The sequence below is a fragment of the Paroedura picta genome, chromosome 2, assembly GCF_049243985.1.
Source record: "Paroedura picta isolate Pp20150507F chromosome 2, Ppicta_v3.0, whole genome shotgun sequence".
NCBI lineage: Eukaryota > Metazoa > Chordata > Lepidosauria > Squamata > Gekkonidae > Paroedura > Paroedura picta.
The window spans coordinates 121947446-121962147 of NC_135370.1; the positions used below are offsets into that span (position 1 = coordinate 121947446).

A 14702-nucleotide genomic window follows, 5' to 3' on the forward strand; every position below is an offset into this window, starting at 1 on the left:
AATTAATAAATAAGTATAAATTAATAAGTTAATTTAAAATGTAGCTAATTGCTGTTTGCCCTGGACAAAATGTCCTTCGGTTTCATTTTCTGGTGTGAATGCATTGCTTTTGTAGAGCCAAAATGTTCTTAAAAACTGCCCTTACTGATATTTCTCAGAAATGTTTCCTCTTGCTGCTACTGGTACAGAATCTTTATCCCTTTGTTTTTCTCCAGTAATCTCCAATAACCTCATCCAATCAGGGCTCATACCCTGAACATCAGCCAGTCAGATTAGGCTACATGTTGTTAGAGAGGACAAACAAGAAGCTTAGGGTGAGGACCAATGCTGCCTAAATCACCAGTCCCCTCATTCTGAAGTGATTAGTACTTTTCACCCCATTTTAGAGGAGAACCTCAAAAGTCCCTGAAAGGTTTCCTAGAACCATGTCCCTCAGTTCTGACAGAAGCTGGGGTTTCCCAGTTGCTCCTGCCCAATCATTGTAGATCATTTCTTAATAAGCACCCCACTTTTAATTATCTTGCTATGTTTTCCATAAATATCTTGTCCTCTGGTCCATTGCCAACACAACTTACTTATTCCCTATCCTCTGCCTCCTTCTCTGATTGATTTTTGTGGCAAAATTTCAAATTCTTTGAAAACCAGGTTCTTGGAAGATCTGCAAGGGGTGGGGGAGAGGTGCAAAATTCTTGCAGAATTTTAGATTTCTTTTGTGCATGGTCTGGGTCCTTTTTCTGGCACATAACACATCAGCATCCTTAAAGCTTCAATATACTTTAAAAATGAGTTGCAGGAGTGTGATGTTTCTAGTAGCTCTTTAGCGTTGCTCTGCTCCTGCATAAAGCATGCCAATCCAGCCAATAAAAGTTTTCTAACAAGCCTATTACAGAATAATGTCTACAGAAAAGTGCCTGCTAAAGGACTAATTTGCTGGAGTAAATAATAATGGGCCAATCAAGTCATTTATTTACTTCAGAGCAAACTCTTTTCAAGGTGCAGAAGAAGTCACCTGCCGTAGCTTGGCAATGCTGCGGCCTTTAAAGCTGAACAGCAGATGCTATTGCTCATCTTCTATGGGATTTTGTAAGCCGCTGCACAGTGAGGGACCCAGCCTATGCCCTCCCCTTAGGCTCTTCTTGGGATTTATTTCTTTCCCCCTCCTGACCACATGGTATTTCTAGTACTGACATACTGAATGCTCATACTATTGTCTGTGTGGTGCATTGGAAGGGCTACCAGATATCCCCCAGTCCCTCTTATCAGCATGAAGGGTCTGTCTACAAAGGAACTTACTCTGCTACTGGGTGGATGCTTGTTCATCCCAAAGCTAAAAGTGCAAGAAAAGTTCCTGCCCAATGTTGGTTTTGTATCCCAACTGCTTTGCACATGGACTGGGCTTGCCTGTATACAGCTGATGCTTCTCAGGAAGGAGAAGGAGAAGGAGAAGGAGAAGGAGAAGGAGAAGGAGAAGGAGAAGGAGAAGGAGAAGGAGAAGGAGAAGGAGAAGGAGAAGGAGAGAGTTGGTTCTTATAAGGAGTCTCAAAGCGGCTTACAGTCACCTTCCCTTTCCTCTCCCCACAACAGACACCCTGTGAGGTAGGTGAGGCTGAGAGAGCCCTGATATTACTACTCTGTCAGAACAGCTCTATCAGTGCCATGGGGATCCCAAGGTCACCCAGCTGGCTGCATGTGGGAGAGCGCAGAATCAAACCCGGATCACCAGCTTAGAAGTCCGCACTCCTAACCACTACACCAAACTGGCTCTCCGCTGCATGAACTGGCAAGTAGTAAATGCAAACAGTGTGCACAAGTGCTGTTGTGGGGCTTACTCGGATTGCATTTGTTGAGCTGCTGCAAATAACACTATTTCAAAATGCCTGAATGGATGGGGCAGGGATTGTTTGTGTGGGCAGCTTCTTCTACTTCATTCTCCTGTGTGGTTACCAGCTCCATCCCTTTCTTGATGGTGCTGATGATTTATAACTTGGCACACATTTTTCTGCAAGCCCAGAGGAGAGGCCACCAAACTCATTTTTCTGGTGACCTTTCACAGCCGTTCCCAGTTAAAAGGGGTTTCCATCTTCCAGGCTGGGGGAAGGTACACCTTGTGAAGTGCCTCTAGCAAGGTGGCTGCACACGGCAGCAATTGATGCTCCTGCCCTTTGAAAGGCCAGTAAAGGAAAATTAACTGGCAAGTGTATGTCTGTTCTACCCTATTCTGTTTTGTCCCCATGTGTATATGATACCAATTGCTAACAACCTTCTGCATTTGGGTACAGTGCTCACAGATTTTGGTATGAAGTGTGTGCAACTCCAAGTGGAAATAATTCCACCAGAGGGCAAGATGCTCCTGACATTGGAGGTTGTCTTTTATGAGTAGCTTGAAGAAACTCCACTCGCTCTGCCAAGTCAACAAGGTTCTTTCCAAATCCATTTGCCCCTCAGCACTTGCTACCTTTGAACTGTAACTGTTTTTAATCATTATTATTGCAGGTCAGAAGTTTTCTGGGCATTATTTTCACCATGATGATCAGCATTCCCAAAACAACTTTCTCACCTCCCAGTTGTACCATAATCATTAAAGGAGCACGCACCTTGGTTGTGGAGACCATCTTTCTGTCTACTTCACAACCCCTTGGCAGAGTTGGTATTGACATGGGAAACTCATTGCATAATGTCCCCAACTTCAACAAGTTCCACTTCATGGTGCAGCTGAGAAACTCATCATAGGACTGGGAATGGAAGCTGGCCTAGCATTTCATTTATTTACTGGTATCTACAATCTTTTTATATCATCTTTCAATAGAAAACTTGTTGCAAAGCAGTATGCAGTTATTTTTGAAACTAAAGAAAAATAGTGAGAATAAACAATTCATGGAAGAACAGATGTACAATATGATCTATCCCACTGATAAATTAGGACCTGTGAGTTGCCATCAGATGAAAGGGAGGACAAAGGATACTATGGCTACATTCCTATCAGCATTTCTCCGAACATCTATTCCCCACTGAATGAAATACAACTTGTTTCTAAGTAGATCTGCTTAGAGTTGCTTGCTTTCCGTATCTCCAATAGACATATAGCAATAGTGATTTCAGGAGATGCATGACAAGCGGCACCTGATGGAACTTCTTCCATGCAATGATTAGAGAGCTAGAGGAGCTCTAATGGTTGCCTCCTTTGCGTTTAGTCATACTACCAAGAAAATGAGAGAAATGGAAATTTGCACAAAATGTTTTCTACTTTGTCTCATGTTGCTGGTCCTGGATTCAGCAAGACTGTATAATACTGATCTATCCTAGTCCCTTACCCTGAGTCATGACCTGCTGGACCCAAGCAATCCTAAATATGTCTATAATGGTGCTGATTAATATGTATCAAAAACTAAGAACTGGATGAAGCAAGGTTGACAATGCCAAAATTACCAAATATAAAAGCATTTGCAGTAAGACAAATCCAGGCAGCTCTAGACCAGGCAACACAAGATGATTCTCCCCGGCCAAGCTGTCCTGGTGGATGTTTCTACAACTTTGAATATGAAAATCAGACTTAGCATGTCTAAGTAATCTTATTCAATGACCATGGGTTTTCCCGTGCTCTGGGTCTCTGCTGAACTGAAGGTGAGTAAATTAACACGTACGTGACGCTGAATAATAAGCACCAGCCACCTGTAGGGACTGCATAAACCTGGCTTTGCTGTGCCTGAGACTGCAAAACCAGGAATCATCCAGCTTTTGCATGGGCCACATTCAGCTGCATGGATTATATAGGTTGTTCAGGCTACATTGCATGTCCTGCCTGAACCTGTATTTGCCACTATGACCAAAGGCAAATCTCTCCATGAAAATGTACTGGAATGCAAAGTAAATCCATAATGGTGGTTCTGTGGAAGTATGGCTAATCTGTTATGTTCTTTACAGATGATATAAAAGATTACTGGTTCATAGGCTAGACTCCATTCATTAAAAAGTTGTTTTGTATGTAGGTTTAATGCCCTTTCTTAGCATTGAGTTGTTGCATTGAGACTTTACAACTCCATTTCCAGGACGATTCCTCAGTCTCCCTTTATTGTTGTCTTCTGCCAGCAGGTGAAAACTTTTTAAAATTTGTTTGTCATTCCCCCAGTAACTGTTACCATCCTTTCTTCCTGGTCATTTTAAGTGTGTCTATGTGTTTATATGTTTTATTGAACAGTTTACATATTTCATATACACTGTTATTTTAAATGTTGTTTCAATGTCTTGATGTTCCAAATGTTTTGATATTTGCCACCAAAAAAAACTGATTTGGATTGGAAGGGGGCAAAAATATTTTAACAAAGGGATCTGTACCATCTCAGATGAAGTATTCCCACTTGAGTGGGAGAGGAGGAGGTCTACCTCTTCTAACATGGTGGGGTGTCAGCCATTGATATAACCTTTTATTTTTTAAAAAATCTACATCTGGCTTCCTTTTTTATTGATGAAAGGATTTTAATCAATTCATCTAACTGACTGAGTGATGAAATATTGCAGCCTTATACAAAATAAATTTCCATGTTTTATCTTGGTCTAAAAAGCAGGAACAGCGGTAAACTTAATGTCAAATCATTTCATATTCTATTCCTTAGGGGGAAAGTGCAAAGCGAATGTTGATTACATACTAATCCTTTTAGTATAGAGTGATGCCTTCATTATTTGTTGTGTATGGGGGATTTATTATTAGAATCCAGTTTGAACTTCTAAGAAAAGTAGTATAGAAATGTATCAAATAAACTTGAAGAAATATCTTTCAACCAGTTTTAAAGTGACAACGTGTGGGAGGGTGTGACACTGGACGATGCAAATCATAAGAGCATAGTGTGGAAGGCAAGTGAGGAATGTGTGTGACAGAAATACAATGCCCTCCATATAGCCCTTTGTACTTAGGGTTTTTTTTTAAAGAAATCTTCACACATATTTCATTCCTATACTTTCCATCTTTTTATTGTTACCAACTCACTGCATGTCCATGAAACATTCAAAATACTTCAGAAGTAAGTATACTGATACACACACCACACAGACTGCATGGCTATAATGTCAGTTTGGGAGGAAATCCAGTCAGAACATCCCTCTCTCCTCTTCTGTCGAGTATCTCATTAGGAATGAGGCAGGTTCACACAACTGGATGAATAAATACGTCCTGTGGATTTCAGTGGGGACGGAGTCAATGTTTTTAAAGTACATACCTAAGAAGAGTTACACCTTCTAAACTTCAATGGATTTAGAAGGGTATAATTCTGTTCAGGATTGTATAACTCTGTTCAAGATTGTACTGCTAGACTGGAAGCCTTATTATCCCTAGTCTCACTCACAAAACTATAATATACAGCAGGGGTAGTCAAACTGCGGCCCTCCAGATGTCCATGGACTACAATTCCCATGAGCCCCTGCCAGCATTCACTGGCAGGGGCTTATGGGAATTGTAGTCCATGGACATCTGGAGGGCTGCAGTTTGACTCCCCCTGATATACAGGGTTCTCTCTAAGATTATTTCAGCATTATTTAGTATCATGTCTTCCCACAAACAACCCTGAGGATTACAGTTGTGAAAGTGCTGGGAATCTGTTGTTAACATTCTGTAGCCCCATCATACAACAGTTTCCAGAGCCCCTTTGCTGAGATCTAAGCTGATGGGGATGGGGGAGATGGCATGGTATAGCCTGGTCTCCTCAGATTTTGGAAGCTAAGCAGGGTCAGTATCTGGATAGGAGACCACCAAAAGAGACTCTACAGAGGAAGGCATTGGCAAATCACCTCTGCTTCTCACTTGCCTTGAAAACCCCTTGCTAGATTCACAATATGTCAGTTGCAACTTAATGGCATTTGCACACATAAGCATGTTAGAAAATCCCATTAAATATGTGTTGTGAGTGTGGCAATAAGATTCTGGCAAGGATCCAGCCAATGATTTGTTGAATGTTAAAAGCATTAGTAGTAAGGCGTAAGGCATGAACTGAATACGGAAGAGTAAGGATATCAGCCTTAATACAAAGTGCTGGCTAGTCAATGCCGTTGTCTTCCCCATAACAACCTGTGGATGTGAAAGCTGGACTCTGAAGAAGGAAGACAGGAGGGGAGTATAGATGCTTTTGAATTACAGTGTTGGAGACGAATGCTGTGAATACCATGGAGAGCCAAAGTTACCGACAAGATAGTTTTAGAGAGGAGCAAACCAACTATGTCATTAGAAGGGATTACGGCTAAAGCTCACTTACTTTGGACACATCATGCGATCAAACTCACTAGAAAAATCATTAATGCTCGGCATGGTCAGTGGCAAAAGGGAAACGTGGTCGCCAAAGGATCCGCTGGCTCGACACGATCAAAGCCAATACAGGGATAACCAGGAACCAACTAAAAGAAGCAGTCAGAGACAGAGGCGCATGGAGAAGACGTTCCTATAGAATCGCAGAGGGTCGGACACGACTGAACGGATAACATCATCAAGGCATAAGGCAACTATTGAGTGCAGAGGTTAGCTGGATTTTCAAGAGAGACAGACCAAAATGGGCAAATGAATATATGAAGCTGCCACTGATCTGTCTATCCCAGCATCCTCTGACTGACCACAGTTCTGCATGGTCTTGGCACAGATTTCCTCCAGCCTTACCACATGAGAGATCCTTTTAACTGGAAATGCTGGGACTGAAGCGGGATCTTAAGCAGGTGAATATATGGTGTACCACTGAACTACAGGACTTCCCTTGGTATGTTTGAATATTCCAGCCAAATGGAATTTTGTAGCAGTAGTCTGAGAGACCATTCTTGACCAAATTAGAGTTTATGAACTATCAGGAAAATAGAATCTAGACTACACTCTCCCTGGAATGACCACTGCTTTTCATGTGACCACTTACAGAGAATACACTTGCACTACCCACCATTCTCCTATTCTACCACACCAGGCACATCAGTTAAAGGCATTCATATCTGTCCTGAACAGCAGTACGGGGTCATTGAGACTGGCCTGGTGAATTTCACCCTCATGGAACAACTGATTTTATTGAATTATTTATTTGCAGAAAACACAGAGATAAAGCATTAAAAGTCCATTGTTGCTGTGCAGCAAACCATTTTTTGTCTTTTTGGCACAAAGAAATGTCATAGGTGTTACTAAACAAACCATGGATCAGCGACCAGCCTGATAACATGACTCAAACAGACATATCAAAACAAGATTAGAAACAAGGAGATAGTCCACATTCAGCTAACAGTAAAACCTGCTCATAATCAGGAAGAGTTAGGTGGGAAGTGACAACACTATTCATAAATTAGACATATATATATATGTATATATTTATAGTTACCTCTTACATTGTAAAAGTAAACAGTGCAAAAGTATAGTCCCCCAGGTGCCTTTCAGTGTGGAAAACCTGAGGGTTACTTTTTTTCCTTTTATACATTGTTGTGTGAGTGTGATTTGTAAACATTGCTACCCATCCACAGTTTGCTTCTTTAATTTGATTTTAAGGTATCCAATATTCAGATGTCATACCATAGTCTGAGAGGAGACACTTTCTTCATGTTAACTCTTTTTGAGATTCCCATTAAAGAATTAGTGCAAATTTCAAGAGTAAATGGGGTAAGGGAAAGTAAGGCAACAGTTAGGAAATGGCTCGTATCAGATTTAAAATACGAAACCCTAATGTTTGTGTTACCAGAAGGGCAAGAAGTCCCTTTCTTCCACAAGGCTGAGGGAAAGGTTCTTTAACTCCTCCTCAGAGGACACCAGTTTATAACCTAGTTGTACCAACACCTGTTGGCAGGCATTCTGCGTGAATGCCACAATTTCATAGGAAAGGCGGAACCGCCACTTCTCGGCAGTTGCTGCTGAATTTCGGACAGTCCCATACTTGTGTTTGGCTGCAGATCTGTCCCCTCTGGTGTTATTCTGTATCCATCGTTCCACATTGCTGTCCATGGGGATGCCAAGGAATTCATACATCTCCTCTGTCTTTTTCAAAGGATTCCTGGCCAGGTCTTCATACCTAACCAGCATGTACTTGCCCTTGAGCCAAGCTGGCCGATTTAGTCCAGTAGAAACAGAGTTCAAGAAGTCCTCACAGACTGTAGTGAGCTGTGTCACATCCAGGTTATAAGGTTTCCTGCCTGTGCCATCCCAGATACGCCAAAGCCTGTAAGTATCTCGAAATGTCTCACTCCTGGAGGCAAGGATGCCCCTGGGGTCCCTCACTAGTTGTATGATTTTCAAATTGAGCCTGGGGTCCTCTACCAAGGCCCGGAGGTCACTGACCTCGGGCACCCGCACAGTTTTGATAGCGACGTGCCCATGATCTTTACATGACTCAGTTGCCAGTGTTAGGTTCAAGGTGCCACATTTTTTCACACAGTCTCCTTCCTCCAGCGGAACATCAATGGTTGTCAGTGTCTCACAGACTGGTAGGGAACACAATGCTTTGCTGGCTCCCCGGCGGAACAGCCTATCTGTTGTATGGTTCACTGGTGGAGGCTTAATGTAATTTTCTAGGAAGTAGAGGTCACAGTCATAGAGACTCCTCAGCAAATCTCGGCCAGCTCCCAGCATGATCCGCCTGTCTGTGGAGCCCTTGGTCTGAGTCAGCTTTGGGATCAAGGTGTACTGGACATGGTAGAGGGGTTCAAATAAATAGAAGACATCAAAATGCTGATTAAAGAGCTGCCCAACAAAAGAGGAACCACTTCTGGTTGTGGCCAAGATGAGGACATGTGTCTTCTTGGAAAGATTATATGCAAATGTGGAGCTTTCATCACAAAGTCTATCAGTTGATTCAGTCTCCTGATTCAGGCTACAGTTCATTGGGTTGGGTACTGGGCAGCTGTGGAAGGACTTGGTTGTGAAGGTGCGGATGGCTGTATACTGGATAGCTATAGAGGCCAAAGCAAGTAGGAGGACAGCCTTCCAGGAACATTGCATGGCTGGTCACCTTCATGGAGATTCTTCGCAGGTGGCTTTAGTATCTGCAACACAAAAGAATCAGCCCAGTTGAATACAATATTGCCAGAATACCTACTGTACAACATAGAGGTAGGATATGAAAAATACCAAATTCTACAACTTGAAAGAAGACACTATGCAAAGCAAACAAAGACAGCATTTTTTGAATTTAAACTGTTTTATAATATGTTCTGATTTTAAAATTTTGCTTTTGTAGAATTATACTCTTTCTGGTAAATGCCTGGGATTTGTGAGTAAAGGGAAGAATACATTTCACAGGCAATGCAACTCCTTAAGGTCAGAAGGTCCCAATGTGCTGTAGTGGTTGGCATGTCACTTGGACCCAGAAGCCCTAAATTCTAGTTCCATCCATGGAGGGGGGGGGTGAGGATTGGAGACAGCAGAAAAGGGGGAATAAATCCAAAAGGAAAATATCTGCCAAGAGAAATTAGGGCTTCTGGAGCATCTGCTGAGAGAAGTTAGGGTTTCCCCTTTAAGGGGAGCCTTGCATCCTGGGAACGAGGAAACCTTTGAACTGACGCCCTGGCCAATCAGGGCTTTTCTACAGAGTTGGAGGCTCGGCAGCAATTTAGTTTGGGAAAACCAGAGAGCTGCACCTTTACTCATGCTAATTTTTCAAATATCCACTCCAGGATATCACGGGGGAAGGTAGGGTCAATCATGCTTGTTGCAAATTAAAAATTTAAATCACCCCAAATCAAAATGGAAATCTCATTCATTGTAGATGGGATTGGAATAAAAGCTCCATGCAGATTCAGCCTAAGTCTCAAGAATCCAATGTCTCTTTATCTACCGGCGACATGACAGTTCAAGAGTCCCCTAGTCTATAGAAGCAATGGATTAAAAGGGATGGGTTAAATTATCTGAAGAGTACTGATAAGAGGCACAATGGGATATGTATATGCAATGGCACATGAACATAAATATACAGGCAGTTCTCATGCTTTGTACATGAGACTGGGAATAACTTGAATCTTTCCTTTGTAAACCACACACTCACTTTGTATGGAGCATATTAATATGTCAACCACATCTATAATCTACAAACATTACGTGTCTTAATAATTCAGGTAATCAATAAATAAATCAAGCAAGGTAGACACATATTGGCTTGCTATCCTAATGCTTTTTCTGTCTAGCACAGTTATTAAAAATAATAATAATAGATCCTTTATCATTGTTACAGGTAGTTAAGAAGAAAAGAGGAAATAACTCAGTCAGTAGTTCCACCTCCTTAGGATGATATGAACTCAGCTAATACACCAACTCAGCTAATACACCTTATATCCTCATTTTATCTGTATCCAGACCAAAAAACATTTTTAAAGAAATAATCCTGATTAAGGGAACATGCATTTTTCAATTTCTGAAGGCACAGATGCTAGCTCCCATAAATGCTCATCACATTGTTGTGAGGGAGGTAAAAACAAATGGTTATCTGTTCCTCCTCCTATTCAGAGTTTACTTCCACATTTCATAGTTGCTGTAGAAAATATTTGGCTGGATCCCATGGAAAACTTCCACTGAAAGATTGGTGATGATTTTCACTCATTTCCCCTGCCCATAGCAGACATCTTTTTTAGTTTTTTTCCTGGGGATCCCTTGTCCTCCAGGAGGAGTATTTCTGGGGGTAAGTTTAGGATTGCAAGTGTTGAACTGGGAAAAACCTAGAGATCTGGAAGATGAAGCCTGGGGAGGGTGAGGTGGGGAGGGGGGAGAAATACAGCGGCATATGATACCATAGAATCCATCCTCCAAAGCAGCCAATTTCTCTAGGGGAATTGATACTGGTTGTCTGCAGAACAATTGTAATAGCAGAAGACCTCCAGGTGCCACCTGGAGGCTGGCAACCCTAGGGTAGTTGGGGCTGCAGTGAGAAGGGGGAACCAGTGAACGCCCCCCCCCCACACACACACACACACACTCTGTTGATTAAAAATCCCTTCCTTCAATGGAGAGTTTGTGCAGGATACAACCAAATAGTATTTTCCACTGTAATATGCAGAGTTATCCTGGTGCAGCTTTGAACCTGACTCTCCCATGTCCAAAACTAATGTAGTGTTCCCTGAATAATTCTACTCAGCCGATGGGTATATTTGCTCTAACCTGTCGAAGCTACACACTGAGCTCTCTCTCACACTCATTTGCTCTCCTTTGTACCTTTAAAACCAGATAGTGTTGCTGTTTAAATGGTCATATATTCCAAGGTGACATACAGTCCTTCATTGGGGAAAGACTTTCATAATATTCCATTCCTCATTTTAGTGGTTTATTAACCCCTCAGATAATATCACCAAATCAAGGAAGGCTGAAGCAGTTTTCAGGCTTGTTACTTTATGACAGGAAATTCCTCTTTAACCCACACTTATCTGTATCAAGTAGTACAGAACATAGTTCTCCAAAAGCTGCCGCAGAAACTTCTGAAGTTACTCCTGAGTTGGACTCACTGGACCACATGAAACTCCATTTCACTCCCCGCACCTCCACATCTTACCTTGAAGTCATACAGGGGTAAATACACTGCAGACTGTTGATACCAGAGTTAAACAGACATGTCTCCACATATATGCACAACAGTATGCCTCTTTGTCTTCTCTTTCTGTTTTCAACTTATTGTTGATGCAAATGTGGCATTAGGAGATCAGTGAATGAGTTTTCCCAGTAGCAGCTGCATGATTTACTTTAGCCTGCTATATGTTTTCGCCACTTAGGCTACCTCACGCCCTATTCCTAGGAGACACCATACCAATAGATAAAATCATAGAATCATAGAGTTAGAAGGGGCCATGCAGGCCATCTAGTCCAACCCGCTGCTCAATGCAGGATAAGCCCAAAGCATCCAAGAAAAGTGTGTATCCAACCTTTGCTTGAAGACTGCCAGTGAGGGGGAGCTCACCACCTCCTTAGGCAGCCTATTCCACTGCTGAACTACTCTGACTGTGAAATTTTTTTTCCTGATATCTAGCCTATATCATTGTACTTGTAGTTTAAACCCATTACTGCGTGTCCTTTCCTCTGCAGCTAACAGAAACAGCATCCTGCCCTCCTCCAAGCGACAACCTTTCAAATACTTAAAGAGGGCTATCACAAGATCCAGTATGGAGGGCAAGAACAAAGCACAAGTTATCAAGAATATCCAGGTAAAGAGGCAGCCCTTCCATCATCTTTAACCCGCTCCTAGCGGAGCGAATTAAATAATTTGTTAAGGGCCCTGAGGGTGTGCCATGTCCGTGATGAGGAAGGGTGCCAATAGGCCCCTTTCCCCGGACTGACAATCGGAGGGCCCAATCGGCAGGCGCTTTGCGCCTGCCAATTGGGCCCTCCGATTGTCAGTCCGGCGGCACAGCACAGCTCACAATTGGTTACTTGCCGCTGGACTGTCTAATCGGGAGGTGCGAAGCGCCCCCCGATCCGCCCCCTTCAATCTTGCCTGCAAGCGGCCACCTGCCGCCATTTCCTCCGTCGTGGCCCGCACGGACGGTCGCTCCCTTTCTTCACGCCCTTGAAAGGCCAGCCGCCACGCCCCTGCCACCTCCTCCAGCACAACTCGGCCCGCCCAGCCTCCAAACCGCCGCTCACACTTCCGCTGCCGAGCCGCCGCGCCCACACGGCTCACCCGGCCCCGGGAACGCGCCGCTTTGCTCTGCCGCGCCCACTGCCGCGGGCCCCGCTGCTGACACTCGCCTCACCGCTGCTGTTGCCTCCTTCCGCAGGTACGCCCCACCGCGGGACTCCTGGCCCCAGCCTGATCCGCCCCTGCCCTCGCCAGCCCGCTAGCGCCCGCTGCATTCAGACTGCAGCGGGCTTATTTACTAGTTAGTCATATATTTTGACTAATGACGTTCACCTGCCTGTTTCTGCCCTTCAAATCTCGGGGGGGCTGAACTGTGCCTTTGTCTCAGGGCACTTCCACCAGGCCTGTTCCAGTCTGGAAGCCTTCTCATGCCCCAGGCTTCAGCTCCTCCATCAGGTTCCTCTACCTTTACCTTTCTTCTTTGCACTTCCTAAACTTTGCTGAGCCAGATTATATTTCTGACCTCTGTCATTGCCCCTTTTATCCCTGGGGCTCCACCTATGCTGCTCAAGCCCAGCACCCTTCTCAGAGCTTTGTTGCTCTTAACACCTTCTTTGCCTTGCCCCACTCCAACTGGGTTTGCCTAAGCCTGCTAATTTACTGCCTTCTCATGAGGCGGCCCCACGCTATCCGTGAGCATTAACTTCCTTTTGCCAAAGTACGTGGGGTCTCCTGTGCCCTTCACTGCTGCCTTTGTGCCACACATCGCTTCCTTGAGCTAGCTAACACTCCCATTGGGATGTCCTTTCACACTTATATAGCCTTCCCAGCATGGCACACAGCTGCCAGTTACATAGTTGTGTTGACAGCAGTGAGGGAAAAGGTGCCTACAGCAATCCAGATGCTAGTTTTTCATTCAGTGGTCCAGGAACTAGGAAAGAGTAGAAAAGTCTTGTTCCCAAGCAAGCAGGGTTGCATCACAGATAAAATGTGTAAGGAGTACCCAAAACACAGGGTTACCTTTGATCCTGGTCTGGAGAGTACAGCTGGTATAAAATACTGCAGAACAGGACCTCATGCAGATGCCATGGAGAGCTCACATTTGACCTGCCCTCAAGCAGCCGCATTGGTTGCTGGTGAAATTCCCGATCAGGTTGAAGGTTCTGGTACTGACCCTTAAAGTCCTATACAGTCTGGGCCCTGTGTATCTGAGGGCCTGCCTCTCCCAACATGTCCTCCACAGGGGATTATGCTCTTCAAACACCAATTTGCTGGTGATCCCCACCCCCAAGGACGTGTGCTTGGGCTTGATCGGAGCCACAGCCAAAGGCCCCAACCTGCTGGAATGAGCTGCCAGCTGGGAAGTGCCACAGCCTGTAAAACAGCTCTCTTCCACCTAGCCTATAGTTGCAACTAGGGCTGTTTGAAGCTTTACAGCCCTCCCTCCAACTCTTCCTTCTTGGCTCCCCTTACTTGTTTATTTTTATCTGATAATGCCATTTCCAGTCTGAGGTAGCTGGCAGAGGGTGTGAAGGGGTGGGAGCAAGGATGAGTTTTTAAACTGTATTTTATCATAATATTATTACTGTAATAGATTTTATTGAATGTGTTTTTATTGTTGTGTGCTGCACCAAGCCCATATGGGGAGGAGTAATATAGAAATTAAATATTCTATTCTATTGTATTCTGAATGTATTCTGCAGCAGTATGCTGGCCAGGCAGCTGGGACTAGCTTCCATACTCCAAAAAAGATACAGACGGTGGGGAACAAATTTGGTTCTGTTAACATATGGAACTGCCTTAAGAGGAAATACAGAGCAAGTGGTGTGGGAGCCGCACATCTGCGTCCCACTAGCAAAACAAGAAGCTTTAGCTGCTGCAGTGAAAAAGAAATTGATGTTTCCACAACTGCAGTGAAAGGTTATAGGGTTGGGCTGCTGGGTTTTAGAGGCTGAACACAAAATGCTGACTGCAAGGGCCAGGCAAATCCCAGATTAATCTACCCAAATATTTTTACACTGCCCCTGCTGTGAGCATGCCTCTCAAGAAGGGCTCTCCTCAGCCAGCTGTTTTTCACTCTCTCTCTCGTTATTCACGCAGAAGGTTTTCCCCGCTGCCACCCACAAAAGCTTGTACAGAGCCTATGATCCACAGGAGCTGCTGTGAAATAACCCAAATATTTTGTTTTATTGGTGTAATTCATGCACA

At 43.8% G+C, this 14702-nt stretch overlaps 1 protein-coding gene across 1 annotated transcript in view; it reads right to left on the reverse strand.

The window, feature by feature from the left end:
- Positions 1-7022: 7022 nt before the first annotated feature.
- CHST1 (carbohydrate sulfotransferase 1) overlaps positions 7023-14702 on the reverse strand; it is a 33637-nt gene continuing 25957 nt past the window's right edge. The window contains exon 2 of the mRNA XM_077322289.1: positions 7023-8982. Coding sequence (XP_077178404.1) covers positions 7679-8938 — 1260 coding nt within the window. The 5' untranslated portion in view covers positions 8939-8982 and the 3' untranslated portion in view covers positions 7023-7678. The remainder of the gene's footprint in view (positions 8983-14702) is intronic.